This window comes from Pseudophryne corroboree, chromosome 1 (genome assembly GCF_028390025.1).
Source record: "Pseudophryne corroboree isolate aPseCor3 chromosome 1, aPseCor3.hap2, whole genome shotgun sequence".
In the NCBI taxonomy this organism is placed as follows: Eukaryota; Metazoa; Chordata; class Amphibia; order Anura; family Myobatrachidae; genus Pseudophryne; species Pseudophryne corroboree.
The window spans coordinates 226601314-226617737 of record NC_086444.1 but is presented as its reverse complement, the minus strand read 5'-3'; the positions used below and the strand labels follow the sequence as shown (position 1 = coordinate 226617737).

The window sequence follows — 16424 nt, the reverse complement described above, 5'->3', positions numbered from 1 at the left end:
ATCTGCATAGAGATGATACTGAAAATCAAATGAGTTTATTAGTTTTTTAATAGGACTGATCCTTGTGGCACACCTACATGTAAAGCAAGAGGAGAGAATATGGATCCAGGGGAGTGAACAATTAAAGTGGGTCTATCATTGAAGTTTGTAATTGTATTTTGCAAGATTTTTTTCTATAAACGTTATTTAAGTTGGAAGGGATATATACAATGTTTAATATAAGAGGTGTACAGTATATACACACACACATATATATATATATATATATATATACATACATATAGCACAACGTGCTGTAGCAAGATCACGATGTGTATGCATTGCGGCCTGCCACGGGTCCCATAGAAGTCAGTAGGAAGAGGGTACATGCGCACTACAGCTCCCATTGGCGTCTATGCATAGTGGGAGCTTACACACAGATATGCCAGGAGCTGCAATGCGCACAGTGTATAGGGACACAGCTGTAATTATGGTGGCGACCTTACTGCTTCCCATAACTTCTGTACATCTAAAGCATTCTGTGCTGCTGTCTGTAGGTTTGAAACAAAGAAACATGGAATTTGATGGCAGATAAAAACTACTTGGTCAATCTACTCTACCCCACTTTTAACCTTAATGTGATCTTACACTCTATTAGATCCTTAGTTCTTTGTAAAGATGTACTTATGTCTATCCCATGCATGTCTAAATTGCTCTACTGTATTAGCCTCTACCACCTCTGCTGGGAGACTATTCCACTTGTCTACTACCATTTCTGTGAAGTAATTTTTCCTCAAATTTACCAAGTACCTGCCTCCCTCCAGTTTCAGTGCATGTACCCATGTTCTAAAACTTCTCTTCCTTTGAATAAGAATGTCTCTTTCCTGTACCATGTTAAAAAACCCTTGCTATATTTGAATGTTTCTATCTTGTCCCTCCTTTTACTTCCCTGTAATATATCTTATATCTCTTAGTTTTTCCAGGTAAGTTTTGTGCTCCAGGCCATGTACCATTTTAGTTGCACTGCTTTGTACATTCTCTAATGTATTAATATCCTTCTGAAGATATGGCCTCCAGAACTGAACACAGTACTCTAGATGAGACCGTACCAATGACCTATACAATGGCATTATTACGTCTTTCTTTCTGTTACCGATTTCTCTCTCTATCCAACCAAGCAGCTGACTAGCTTTACTCAATGCTTTGTTACATTGCTTACCTGCCTTTAAGTCCCCTGAAATAGTGACTCCTAGATCCCTCTCCTGCTCAGTAGTTTCCAGTATAGTGCCATTTTTAGTTTACTTGACACTTGCCCATTTTTAAAACAAGCTACAGTACAGATGGATGCACAAAATACCAGGAGGGATAATTTTTTTTTTTTAACAAAGTTACCCATATCCTAGTCAAAAACAATATATAATTAACCTAAAATAAAAAGTTTTTAACAGCACGATTACAGTGGCACATTTACAATGGTAAAAAGAACATTTCTAGTGAGGCGGATTGCTGTAGGGGGATGTACACCTTTTCATACACCTTTACAGTTTGTGGATCCTACAGCTGTAATGTTTTATCTTCCCTCTTTTTGACAATTACATTTTATAACGCCTATCAGCTATATCCATGATGCAGGTACCCATCAGAATCTATTGGCAAGATAAAAGTTGAGACTGGCACATAATTTGTCTATTACTCCAGATTAGATAAACCAAGTATTCATGTACAGAATTACAATGTGGCTGTCAGGACAAATAATATAATATCAGGGAGCAATTCCAACTTGGCTGTCAAGAAACAGGATGGGTAATTCTTTTCTGCTGCCAGAACTTGTACAACCTAGAACTCTCTAGGCTCTGGCAAAAAAAAAAATGCAAAGACATCACCTTAACTCATGTAACACTTCACAGCTGATGGATATACAAGGTAGCATATTATCCCAAAGGAGAAAAGAAACATTTTCTGAGCATTAAAATTTTTTGTATAAAACAAATAATCCAAAAAGCTTACAGCAGACTTCTCATGCGACAGATGCGTCCTCATTCATTTAGCTCAATACGCCAAAACTCCTGACGCGAGTCAGCCGACAGGTACAGTGCGACTCTGCTTCCAACAAACGCCCCTTTTCGGCCCAAAATACATCTTCAACATAAACGGATACAACAAGCTTCTTCATGAGGCTACATGGATTAATGTGATATGCGACACTTGTGTATCTGTGTGCAACTAAGTCTATATACGAAGTTCCACGGTACTTGACATGAAAAAACCTTGGCTGCCGCATTGTAGCACTTCATATACAGATTCAGACTCAGTCACGCACAGATATACAAGTGCTGTATATCAGATTAATCAGTGCAGTTCTGTGAAGCAGTTTATTGCATCAGACTGCAATTAAAGCGCATTTTTGGGTGAAAAAGATACGGGAGAGATGACTGGCACAAGCAGAGTCACGCGGGTCCTGGTGCACCGAGAAGTGCTGTTTGGCGTGACTGCAGTAACTGTATATGAGGACACATCTGTATTTGCACATTGTAAAATATGTAACACTAAAAGATGTATTAAAACCCGCTGACATTTATTATGAAACCGTAGTCCGACATGTAAAGCGGCATACCTTGGCTTGAATAGTCCGCAAATTAACAAAGTGCACATCACAAGGCATTGAAGACATTAGTGGAGAGAAGGCATTTAGTAGTGAAGGAGCACCAATATCTGCTGTCACAGCCATTGGGATCACAGGCAGGTTTATGAACGATGATGTAATGTGACTTAACATAGATGGATAGCTGGTTGATTTTTTTTCTTCATCCTAAATGAAGAAGAATAGTGCAAACAATTACTGGAATTTATTGTCAAACATCTACCACAATCACACACAATTCAGTCTTACAAGTTCCGAATGGTAAGAGCTGTTCCTCTGAAGCAGAACAAAAGCTGCCTGCGATAAACATAAAACGGAACAAACATCATCACTGTAACCGAATCGTGCATTTCATGGCAATACATACACCTTTAAAACACACTATCTATCTATCTATCTATCTATCTATCTATCTCACTACCAGGATGCAGGCACTCACCAAGACAGTTCAAACAGGCATTTTTAATGATAACTCACGAACATATGTAGACAGGTTGTCGACGTTTCGGTCATAGCACGACCTTTTTCAAGACATCATACAGCACAGCAGCAAGGATACTATCCAGTGAACCACCATTCACCAAATGCCTTCCAGGATCCCTATTTATGGCAATAATCCACAAAAGTCCCACCCCCAAACCAATTAAGGCAGGAAGTATACCAAAATGCTAAAGTACAAACTGTCACACTATCAGACAGACTGTCAAAGCCTTACTAAACCGGCGACTAAAGGGAACACTAAAATAACACATCCTAGATCTGAATGAATGAAATATTCTTCTTAAATACTTTGTTCTTTACATAGTTGAATGTGCCGACAACAAAATCACACAAAAATTATCAATGTAAATCAAATTTATTAACCCATGGAGGTCTGGATTTGGAGTCACCCTCAAAATTAAAGTGGAAAAAACACACTACAGGCTGATCCAACTTTGATGTAATGTCCTTAAAACAAGTCAAAATGAGGCTTAGTAGTGTCTGTGGCCTCCGTGCCTGTATGACCTCCCTACACCGCCTGGACATGCTCCTGATGAGGTGGCGGATGGTCTCCTGAGGGATCTCCTCCCAGACCTGGACTAAAGCAGCCGCCCACTCCTGGACAGTCTGTGGTGCAACGTGGCATTGGTGGATGGAGCGAGACATGATGTCCCAGATGTGCTCAATTGGATTCAGGTCTGGGGAATGGGCGGGCCAGTCCATAGCATCAATGCCTTTGTCTTGCAGGAACTGCTGACACATTCCAGCCACATGAGGTCTAGCATTGTCTTGCATTAGGAGGAACCCATGGCCAACCGCACCAGTATATGGTCTCACAAGGGGTCTGAGGATCTCATCTCAGTACCTAATCGCAGTCAGGCTACCTCTGGCGAGCACATGGAGGGCTGTGCGGCCCCCCAAAGAAATGCTACCCCACACCAGTACTGACCCACTGCCAAACCGGTCATGCTGGAGGATGTTGCAGGCAGCAGAACGTTCTCCTTGGCGTCTCCTGACTCTGTCACGTCTGTCACATGTGCTCAGTGAGAACCTGCTTTCATCTGTGAAGAGCACAGGGCGCCAGTCGCGAATTTGCCAATCTTGGTGTTCTCTGGCAAATGCCAAACGTCCTGTACGGTGTTGGGCTGTAAGCACAACCCCCACCTGTGGGCGTCGGGCCCTCATACCACCCTCATGGAGTCTGTTTCTGATCGTTTGAGTAGACACATGCACATTTGTGGCTTGCTGGAGGTCATTTTGCAGGGCTCTGGCAGTGCTCCTCCTGTTCCTCCTTGCACAAAGGCGAAGGTAGAGGTCCAGCTGCTGGGTTGTTGGCCTTCTCCACGTCTCCTGATGTACTGGTCTGTCTCCTGGTAGTGCCTCCATGCTCTGGACACTACGCTGACAGACACAGCAAACCTTCTTGCCACAGCTCGCATTGATGTGCCATCCTGGATGAGCTGCACTACCTGAGCCACTTGTGTGGGTTGTAGGGAGGTCATACAGGCACACACTACTGAGCCTCATTTTGACTTGTTTTAAGGACATTACATCAAAGTTGGATCAGCTTTTAGTGTGTTTTTTCACTTTAATTTTGAGGGTGACTCCAAATCCAGACCTCCATGGGTTAATAAATTTGATTTCCATTGATAATTTTGTGTGATTTTGTTGTCAGCACATTCAACTATGTAAAGAACAAAGTATTTAATAAGAATATTTCATTCATTCAGATCTAGGATGTGTTAGTTTAGTGTTCCCTTTATTTTTTTGAGCAGTATATATATATATATATATATATATATATATATATATATATATATATATATATATGTATGTGTGTGTATTTATTTGACATAGGTATTATTACCCTGTCATGTAGCTTGTGGAAGTAGGTTATGTGAAAAACAAAGAGGACAGAACAAATGCTCAGCACATTATGCGGAGAAGGTAAAGACACTCACAAAGAAACAAAGCTGAAATGTGGGTAAATCCTGCTAGCTAATGTATTATAAATCGCTGGAAATGTACTATTCTTTTACAATGCTGCACAATAAAATGGCCTATGAATGAACATCAAAATGTGCTGCCTTTTCATGAGCAGGTTCGGAAATCAATAGGACTTATTTGCAATTCTACGCATACAAGACTCACGCCGTTGCTCCAATTATGTCTAATACACAAAAAAAAAAAAAGAATCAGAATATGCATCACTGAGAAAAATGACTAATTATTGCATTTAAAAATAAAATAAAAATTAGAATTATATTTGGTGGTCATATACTTTGTACACTAGACATACAGTAATTATCTTGTGTACAAAACCACTAGGTAACAGTGATTCATTAAAATCACAGAAGGAAAGTGGGCACACAGGAGTCACCAGATGGTGAGGTAAATGACGAAATGTATGCTCTTTTCAGTTCTGCCATGGCCGCAACACACTTTGCTGCTGGAAACATGTGCGCTAAATAAACGGACAAGAATGAAATTTTGACTAAGCATTTTACATACCTCATCTACTCCAGCTCTTTGCTCCAGAAGAAGTCTGAACAAATTAAACGTGATTTTGTTATCTTGAAGACCTTGCCCAAGACCACGGTTATCATCCTGCATCAGTCGACGGTCCATGAAAACTTCTAACTGACCTTGGGTAAAAAATGAGGCAATGGTTTACACGTTCAAATGTCTGGAAACATTACATTTAAACTGCAATTTAACATGATGCTGCCTTCATTTTCTCTATAAAAACAGATAGAGATGTCAGGCTTAATATTCATTGTCCTATTTGTAGAGATTACAATAGGAGAGAAAATGCAAACAGGTCAGAACAGAGAAATATATTACCTCTCATAGACCGGTCTCATTCTACTAGATTATAGGGCGACGTGTGCGGGAAGGTGGTGTGTGTTTGAAGAAGGGGGGGGGGGGGGGGAAGGAATAAGACCAGGCAAACAGAATTATAAAAGCACAAGCCTGAGGAATCTACCTGCTGCCAGTAATGATAAAACATGGACAAGGTGATATGAATGTCAGGAAATCAGTGCCAAGTATCTCAGTGACCCCAAGATGTGGATGTTAACCGTATGTTTTATATCTAGTGTTTAATCCTTAGTCTCAGGATTAAACACTAAGGGATACATTTACTAAGCAGTGATAAGAGAGGAGAACTGAGCCAGTGGAGAAATTTCCCCATCAACCAATCAGCAGCTCTGTATCATTTTATAGTATGCAAATTATAGATGTTACTTCAGTGCTGATTGGTTGCCATGGGCACTTCTCCACTGGCTCACTTCTCCGCTCTTATCACTGCTTAGTAAATGTACCCCTAAGAATACCCAGCCTACAAATAAAGTTACAGCATGCAGCTGAAAATACAACTGCATGTAGAAAGCATTATAGACATTATATAGATTCCACACATACCTATCTTCTGAAGTATATCGACAAATAAAAAAAAAACGTATTTCTTTCACATACATTCTCTAGATCAACACATGTATAAATACTTAGGTCCTCAGAGACTATTCACTGGCAACTTTACTGTGCAGTACAAGCCTGCATCGAGTGTCAACACAGAATAGTAGACTGTGAGAAATCTATTCCGACTGAGTAGCAATACATCACCAGTGAAGCATCTTCTAACCATGCTACAGTAGTGCCCCTTTCTCAGTTACACCTGTATACTTTTTCTTCATCCAGGTCTTAGTAAATAGACCCCTTTAAGAGTCTTATGCTGGGTATACACCAGTGGTTCCCAAACTTTTTTGAATCACGGCGCCATAGAGTATCAGAATTTTTTTCACTGCACCTCTAGGCCAGAAGTTTTTTATTAATAAATTTAGAAATAAATATTAAGTAAATTGTGTTTATATGTCATCCTTAGGGTCAGTTGTGTGGTGAGGGTCAAGATTTGCTTCCCGTTTGTCCACATATTTTATGATTGGCAGCCACAAAACCTGGTTTTGCCTATTACATTGACCATAATTTGAATTGATCCTGGACCACCAACCTGAGGCACCCCAGCAAGTGTCTCACGGCACACAGTTTGAGAACCATTGGTATACACTTTACATTTACAAAATCTGGTAGTGGATGACATCAAATTACAAATTAACCATTTGCTCCCAAACACTGGAAAACGCACAAAAACGGCTGGTCATTCATACAAATTGGTTAAATCCGTGATTTAACCAATTTGTCTGAACGTCAGGTTTTGTCCAGTTTCCAGTGTTTGGAAGAAAATAGTTGATTGTCATTTGCTCACATCCATTCCCAAATTTTCATCCCAACCAGACAGATCTGGCAGACAATCTGATAGATTATTGTAATAGTGTATGCCCTGCTTTATATTTATTTAATCAGTGTTTGACAGCACACAGCGGGGTTATCTAACACTTAGAACTACTTAGAGAAATAAGTAGTGCAAATACTGCAAATGCCCACTTTTGTTAGTCTAATTAGCACTAAACTGATCAATGCTGATGTGTCCATGTAAGGGTCTTGAGCATCCTTATGCGGCTTCAAAGTAGTGAGTCACACAAGTACAGGAGAAAGAAACTTGATAGTAAAATGTGCAGTAACTTTACTCAGTTTCTTCTCTGCTCTCTTACTTAACCCAATTAAAAATAAGATTTGAAACCTACTAGTAAATCTTTTTCTCCTAGTCCGTAGAGGATGCTGGGGACTCCGTAAGGGCCATGGGGTATAGACGGGCTCCGCAGGAGACATGGGCACCTAAAAGAACTTTCTAGTATGGTGTGCACTGGCTCCTCCCTCTATGCCCCTCCTCCAGACCTCAGTTAGAGAACTGTGCCCAGAGGAGATGGACAATACGAGGAAAGGATTTTGTTAATCTAAGGGTAAGATTCAGACCAGCCCACACCAATCATACCATATAACCTGGAATACACCTAACCAGTTAACAGTATGAACAAACAACAGTATCGGTCCAAGACCGATTCTAACTGTAACATAACCCTTATGTAAGCAATAACTATATACAAGTCTTGCAGATTTTCCGCACTGGGACGGGCGCCCAGCATCCTCTACGGACTAGGAGAATAAGATTTACCGGTAGGTTTAAAATCTTATTTTTTCTTACGTCCTAGAGGATGCTGGGGACTCCGTAAGGACCATGGGGTTTATACCAAAGCTCCCAATCGGGCGGGGGAGTGCGGATGACTCTGCAGTTCAGACTGAGCAAATGCTAGGTCCTCATCAGCCAGGGTATCAAACTTGTAGAATTTAGCAAAAGTGTTTGACCCCGAACAAGTTGCTGCTCGGCAAAGCTGTAATGCCGAGACGCCCCGGGCAGCCGCCCAAGAAGAGCCCACCTTCCTAGTGGAATGGGCCTTTACTGAATGCGGTAAACGGCAATCCAGCCGTAACATAAGCCTGCTGAATCGTGTTACAGTTCCAGCGACCAATAGTCTGCTTCGAAGCAGGCGCGCCAATCTTGTTGGCAGCATACAGGACAAACAATGCATCTGTTTTCCTAATTCTAGCCGTCCTGGCTACATACATTTTTAAGGCCCTGACTACATCCAGGGACATGGAATCCTCCAAGTCACTCGTAGCCACAGGCACCACTATAGGTTGGTTCATATGAAATGAAGACACCACCTTGGGTAAAAATTGAGGACGAGTCCTCAATTCCGCTCTATCCACATGAAAAATCAAGTAAGGGCTCTTGTAAGACAAGGCCGCCAATTCTGACACACGCCTCGCAGATGCCAAGGCTAACAACATGACCACCTTCCAGGTGAGAAATTTTAACTCCACCGTTTTAAGGGGTTCAAACCAGTGTGATTTAAGGAACTGCAACACCACGTTCAGGTCCCATGGTGCCACTGGGGGCACAAAAGGAGGCTGGATGTGCAGTACTCCTTTTACAAAAGTCTGGACTTCTGGAAGAAAAGCCAATTCCTTCTGAAAGAATATTGACAAAGCCGAAATATGTACTTTAACAGAGCCTAGCTTTAGGCCCATATCCACTCCTGTCTGTAGGAAGTGGAGAAAACGACCCAGATGGAAATCTTCCGTAGGAGCATTCTTGGTTTCACACCAAGAGACATATTTCCGCCAGATACGGTGATAATGTTTTGACGTCACCTCCTTCCTAGCATTTATTAAAGTAGGTATGACCTCCTCCGGAATACCCTTCTCCGCTAGGATCCGGCGTTCAACCGCCATGCCGTCAAACGTAACCGCGATAAGTCTTGGAACAGACAGGGCCAGGTTCTTAGAGGAAGAGGCCAATGATCTTCTGTGAGCATCTCCTGAAGATCTGAGTACCAGGCCCTTCGTGGCCAGTCTGGAACAATCAGTATTGTCTGTACTCTTTTTCGTCTTATGATCCTCAACACTTTTGTGATGAGAGGAAGAGGAGGAAACACATAGACCGACTGGAACACCCATGGCGTTACCAGAGCGTCTACTGCTATTGCCTGAGGGTCCCGGGACCTGGCACAATACCTCCAAAGCTTCTTGTTGAGGCGTGACGCCATCATGTCTATTTGAGGAACTCCCCAGAGACCCGTTATCTCTGCAAAGACTTCTTGATGAAGTCCCCACTCTCCCGGATGGAGATTGTGTCTGCTGAGGAAGTCTGCTTCCCAGTTGTCCCCTCCCGGAATGAAGACAGCTGACAGAGTGCTTACGTGATTTTCCGCCCAGCGAAGAATCCTGGTGGCTTCCGCCATCGCGACTCTGCTTCTTGTCCCGCCTTGGCGGTTCACATGAGCTACTGCTGTGACATTGTCTGATTGAATCAGAACCGGTAGGGTGCGAAGAAAATTCTCAGCTTGTCGAAGGCCATTGTATATGGCCCTTAGCTCCAACACGTTGATGTGTAGACAGGACTCCTGGTCTTACCATAGTCCCTGAAAATTTCAGGGCTCGCGTCCGTGGTTACCAGGATTCAGTCCTGAATGCCGAACCTGCGACCCTCTAGAAGGTGAGCACTTTGTAGCCACCATAGAAGAGACACCCTGGCCCTGGGGGACAGTGTTATTTTTTGATGTAATTGTAGATGGGACCCGGACCATTTGTCCAGAAGATCCCCTTGAAACGTCCTTGCATGGAACCTGCCGAAGGGAATGGCCTCGTAAATTGCCACTATTTTCCCCAGAACCCGAGTGCATTGATGAGCTGACACTCTTTTCGGCTTTAGTAGTTCTCGGACCATGTTCTGGAGGTCCTGGACTTTTTCCAACGGGAGGAAAACTTTCTTTTGTTCCGTGTCCAGTATCATGCCTAGGAACGGTAGTCGAGTTGTCGGAACCAACTATGACTTTGGTAGATTGAGAATCCACCCATGTTGTTGAAGCACTCTCTGAGAGTGACACGTTCTCCAGTAATTGCTCTCTTGATCTCGCTTTTATCAGGAGATCGTCCAAGTATGGGATAATTGTAACTCCTCGCTTGCGCAGGATCACCATAATTTCCGCCATTATCTTGGTGAAAATCCTCGGGGGCGTGGACAGCCCGAACGGCAACGTCTGAAACTGATAATGACAATCCTGTACCGCGAATCTCAGGTACTCCTGATGAGAGGGATATATGGGGACATGAAGGTAAGCATCCATTATGTCCAGTGACACCATAAAATCCCCCCCTTCCAGGCAGGCTATCACCGCTCGGAGCGATTCCATCTTGAATATGAATCTTTTCAGGTACAGGTTCAGGGATTTTAGGTTTAAAATGGGCCTTACCGAACCATCCGGCTTCGGAACCACAAATAGGGTTGAATAATACCCTTTTCCCTGTTGGCTCAGGGGAACCCTGATAATCACTCGCTGTTGACACAGCATTTGAATTGCAGCTAGCACTACTTCCCGCTCTGGGGTAGAAGCTGGTAAGGCCGACTTGAAAAATCGTCGTGGGGGCACCTCTTCGAATTCCAGCTTGTAGCCCTGGGAAACTATTTCTATCACCCAAGGGTCCACGTCTGACTGAACCCAGACTTGGCTGAATAGTTGAAGGCGTGCCCCCACCTGTGCGGACTCCCGCAGGGGAGCCCCAGCGTCATGCGGTAGACTTAGCGGAAGCCATGGAGGACTTCTGCTCTTGGGAACCAGCCGCAGCAGGTGTCCTCTTGCCTCTACCCTTACCTCTGGCGAGGAAAGAGGAGCCCCGACCTCTTCTGGATCTATGCGAACGAAAGGACTGCATCTGATATTGTGGGGGTTTCTTTTGCTGTTGGGGAACAAAAGGTAAAAAGGTCGACTTACCCGCGGTAGCTGTAGAGATCAGGTCCGCGAGGCCGTCCCCAAACAATACATCACCTTTGTAATGTTAACAAAATTGTATCCCTATCTAGGGTATCAAGGTCAGCTGACAATGTATCCGTCCAAGCTGCTACTGCACTACATACCCATGCCGACGCAATTGCCGGTCTAAGCAAAGTACCAGTATGAGTGTAGATAGACTTTAGTGTAGTCTCTTGCCTGCGGTCCGCAGGATCCTTGAGGGCCGCTGTGTCAGGGGACGGTAGCGCCTCCTTTTTGGAAAGGCGTGTTAAGGCTTTGTCCACTGTGGGAGAAGATTCCCAACGTACCCTGTCCTGTGTAGGGAAAGGATACGCCATAAGAACCCTTTTGGGAATCTGCAGTTCTTATCTGGAGTTTCCCATGCTTTTTCACATAACTCATTAATTTCATGGGAAGGAGGAAAGTTTATAACTTGTTTCTTTCCCTTAAACATGTGTATCCTCGTGTCGGGCCCCGAGGGCTCATCAGTGATATGTAACAAATCTTTTATTGCAATAATCATACACTGAATACTCTTTGTCACCCTGGGGTGCAATCTTGCTCCATCATAGTCGACACTGGAATCAGAGTCCGTGTCGGTATCTGTGTCCCTTATTTGTGAGAAGGGACGTTTCTGAGCACCCGACGGGTCCTGTGAGTCGGTATAATCCGTAAATTGATTACCTGCCGACGCACTGGACTCTGCTTTGTCCAGTCTTTTATGCAGTGAAGCTACACTAGCATTTAACATATGCCACATATCCATCCAATCCTGAGTCGGCACCGCCGACTGAGACACAGCACTCCTGTTCCACCTCCTCTCTGGATAAGCCTTCCGTTTCACACATGCCGACACACGTACCGACACCCCACACACACTGGGATATAACTATAAGGGGACAATTCCCTAAAGAAGACCCTTTGGAGAGACAGAGAGAGAGTATGCCAGCACACACAAGTGCCAACTGACCCAGGAAAAAAAAACCCAGATAGCGCATATATATGTATATGTATATAGATTTCCCCACTCACTGCGCCTTAATTATGTGCCCCCCTCTCTTTTTTTCAGCCCTCTGATGCTCAGCATGAGAGAGTCCGGGGAGCCAGCATTCTCTGCAGCCTCTGTGGAGAAAATGGCGCTGGTTAGTGCTGAGGGATCAAGCTCCGCCCCCTCGCGCGGCGGGCTTCGGTCCCGCTCGTGAATTTGGAAAAAAAATGGCGGGGATCCGTAGTTTACTGCCTCCGCAGCCTAACTACATACTTTTTTGCCTAAAATGAGGTTTATTGCTGCCCAGGGCGCCCCCCCTGCGCCCTGCACCCATCAGTGCCATGTGTGTATGTGTAAGTGTGGGAGCAATGGCGCGCAGCTTCCTGCTGTGCACTTACCTCATGAAGATCTGAGGTCTTCTGCCGCCTGATGTCTTCTTATGTCTGACATACTCACCCGGCTTCTTTTTTCCGGCATCTGCGAGGAGGATGGCGGCGCGGCTCCGGGACGAACCCCAGGGTGAGACCTGTGTTCCGACTCCCTCTGGAGCTAATGGTGTCCAGTAGCCTAAGAAGCAGAGCCCTTAACTCTTAAGAAGTGGGTCTGCTTCTCTCCCCTCAGTCCCACGATGCAGGGAGTCTGTTGCCAGCAGAGCTCCCTGAAAATAAAGAACCTAACAAAATTCTTTTTACAGAAAACGCAGGAGAGCTCCCTGTAATGCACCCTATCTCCTCTGGGCACAAGATCTAACTGAGGTCTGGAGGAGGGGCATAGAGGGAGGAGCCAGTGCACACCACACTAGAAAGTTCTTTTAGGTGCCCATGTCTCCTGCGGAGCCCGTCTATACCCCATGGTCCTTACGGAGTTCCCAGCATCCTCTAGGACGTAAGAGAAATAAAAGTATGTATGTCAGAAGTATCTGTAGTATTCAAACAACATAGAGCACTTATGTAGGCTGTGAGAACTGTACACTTTTACTTGGGTATACCCACCCGAGCAACCCCAAGAAAAATAAATACATTTCTTGGTTAAGATATTAACAACCTCAGATGTTAGTGAGTTAATTCTGGGGTGGACAAGATAATGTAGTATTCAGGATGCTACAGAAGCACAAGCTTTAAATCATTATCCCAGCTGCTTTCAGTGTTTTCAGCAGCTTTATGGCTTGAAAAAGGTTTACAGATCGAAGCGATCCATTGCAGGAGTATAACATGTAGAGCCATTGTGATTTTAATGTTTTGCCAATGTTATAATAAATCAATAATAGCTGTGTTCCTGCTCTGTTCAGTTTTTTAAGTTGTGTCATTATTACTATGAGATTGTAAGAATGATGTCTGCAATGTCTAACTTTGGATGTTATATTAAGAACTTAAAAGAAATCTGCATATTCACTGCAGAACTGACATGGGGTTGTACAGATTGCAATGTTTTTCAATACAAAATACTACTGATTTTGCACATACCCCCCAAGTTGTACTTGACGCTACCAAGGAGCATGGACTGCAACTCATGTTGTACGTATCTCTACATGATGGATGACTGAATAGCTATCCAATGCCTAGGACCCCAAGCATCAATGCTGCTGCTTTGGGACCTCAGAAGTGTTCGTTCCCACAGTTCCCAATACAACGTATGACATACCTGCCAGATTAAGAGACTCAACAGATTCTGGGATCCACAAGTTGGGCACCTCTGTAAATTTCGGACAATGTGAGAATATAGCAAGCATATTTCCCTTCATCCAACTGTATGAACTCAAATTTGGAGAAGGACCTTTCTCTGCTAATCCCATTCACTATTAAATCCATTAGCAATTAACATTTGACTTTCAATTTAATTAAGTCAGACACTGCCTCAGCCAAACTCAATGGATGAAAAAAAAATATGTAAGGTGGAAGGGTCAGGAGGGTTGGAAATGCCAGGTGCTAAGTGAGTCCATAATCTACTCACCACTTCTCAAACTAGCAATACCAAGAGACTGTGCAGCATGCAGGGTTAAGCGGCTAGCATTATCCTGAACGTAAGCCATTGTAGCCATTGGATATACATTAGCTTGTAGAGGTAATTTGCTCAGAGTATGTCGTGGCTGGATCTGGTGAAAAGCAAGCATAAAAACATAAATAAGACATCGATAAAAGGGAAACAGACAAATGTTCTATGTGTAATACAATAACCTGGACATTACCCCCGTTCTTAACAGAAAATAAATCCAAACGATTGGCTAAATAACATGTAAAAAGTAATGCATTACAGTAATTACCAACCAGTGTGTACCGGAACTTTTGAGCTTTGTTATACAAGAATGATTGTGTCACAATCATTTATATTTATTTAATAGAAGATATGTTGTTAGAAGTGGTTGAAATACTCTGGTGATGTTATTTTAAAATAGTATATATAATTTTAAAGAGCCATATAAAAAAAAAAACAATGTATGCACAGTTTTGCTGGCCCATTTGCGTTTTCAGACTATTTTATGATACCGGATACCACAGAAGATAATGTGACATGCGTTGGGGTCTCCAGCAGCTATCAGTGTCAGAGTGATGCTATCAATGCCCTTTACTGGTTATCTACTCCACTTATGATAAGCTTAAGGTAATTATTTTCAATAGCAGAGAAACCACATAAAATATATATATGTTGTTATAATGGCAAAAAGTTTTTCTAAATTCTGAATGCATTAGTTAAGTAATTCAATGTTCCTATATATCATACCTGGTATCCATTTAGATCGGAGTAAAACCTATTTTGGCTGTTTATGTCTGACGTGATCCTCATTACGATCTCACGATTGAATTCTCCTCTGATGTCCACAACATTCGTTATTTCAGGAGACTGTCCTTCAACGCCTGAAGGAATTGCAACATACTTGATTTACAGAAGAAATACACGTTTCCATTTATTAAGAAAAAAATAAAAAAGTACAATATTATATTTTACATTTAGATCATGGGTTGTACAGTTCTGCTTTACCTGGCACATTGTAAAGTCGCACTGTGTGAGTCACATGTTTGAAGAAACAAACAACTTCACTAAAAACATTGCCATGGGTGAGACGTACAGTTGGTGGATCATACACATAGGGCTGAAAAAGGAAACAAAATGCTGTCAATCATTCTGATACCTTGGGTTGCAGGTGTACATTTATCCCAATACAAACACAACTGGCTTATTGAATAGCAATGTGCACAAATATGCTATAATACATGGAAACCAGACATTTGTTTTCAGTTTCTAAACTGAAGTGGACATCTAGGAACCTGGTTTATACGAGTAACGGAATGTGTGCGCTCACTACATTATTTGATTAAATGAGCTGCAAAACATTTACCACCAAATGCAGAACCTGCCTTTAATCCTATATGGGTTATTATCAAGATTTGTTCTGGAAAAGAAATGAAGGCAATGAGCATATCTGTTCATATACTGTATGTTCATATATGTAAAACAAATATCAAAATTGTTGGCCAATGAAAGAGGTGCATATTCATTGTATATCACTTAAAAGGGGGACATTCAATTTGTTTTGGGAGCGTTTAAATAATGGGCAGCCGACAGGCAATATTGAATTGTTCTGCAGATGGGCGTGAGTGCCACGGGCGCCCATTACTCATCATGCTTGATGTGCCCAAATGCACCGGGTTTAGATGTGGAAATCGGCTAAACCTGTGAAAAGTATTGGGCATGGGCCGAAATGTCAGTTTGGGCACCCAAAAGCTTGTCTTTGGGCAGATTTCTGCTCGTCACCTCAGGCGGTATTCACACCCATCAACACAAACTACTGAATAGCTCCCATCACTTAGACAGGAGCTGCAGGCTCCAAAAACACAAAAACAAAATTAACCCCCTCCAAGAAAATGTTGTAAAGAATGGTAAAATCTCTACCATACATATTTTTTTAGATTGGAAGTTTTATGTAAGTTAATAGTACTGCAATCAAAACGTTCCGCGTATAACCTGAGCTATACTGCGATACGTCTCCAAAAGTCCTGTTATAAATAGCTTGGGAGATCGAGGTTAATTGCAAATTATCTGCCATAGTGCACCATTCGCAGCAATAACCTCTGCGTCATCTGCACCCTTA

At 42.8% G+C, this 16424-nt stretch overlaps 1 protein-coding gene across 1 annotated transcript in view; it reads right to left on the bottom strand.

The window, feature by feature from the left end:
* Positions 1 to 16424, bottom strand: part of MAN2A1 (mannosidase alpha class 2A member 1) — a 309002-nt gene that overhangs the window by 19191 nt on the left and 273387 nt on the right. Inside the window, exons 16-20 of the mRNA XM_063964104.1 lie at positions 15314 to 15425; positions 15056 to 15189; positions 14288 to 14429; positions 5612 to 5745; positions 2594 to 2788 (exon numbers count right to left, since the gene is read on the bottom strand). Coding sequence (XP_063820174.1) covers positions 2594 to 2788; positions 5612 to 5745; positions 14288 to 14429; positions 15056 to 15189; positions 15314 to 15425 — 717 coding nt within the window. The remainder of the gene's footprint in view (positions 1 to 2593; positions 2789 to 5611; positions 5746 to 14287; positions 14430 to 15055; positions 15190 to 15313; positions 15426 to 16424) is intronic.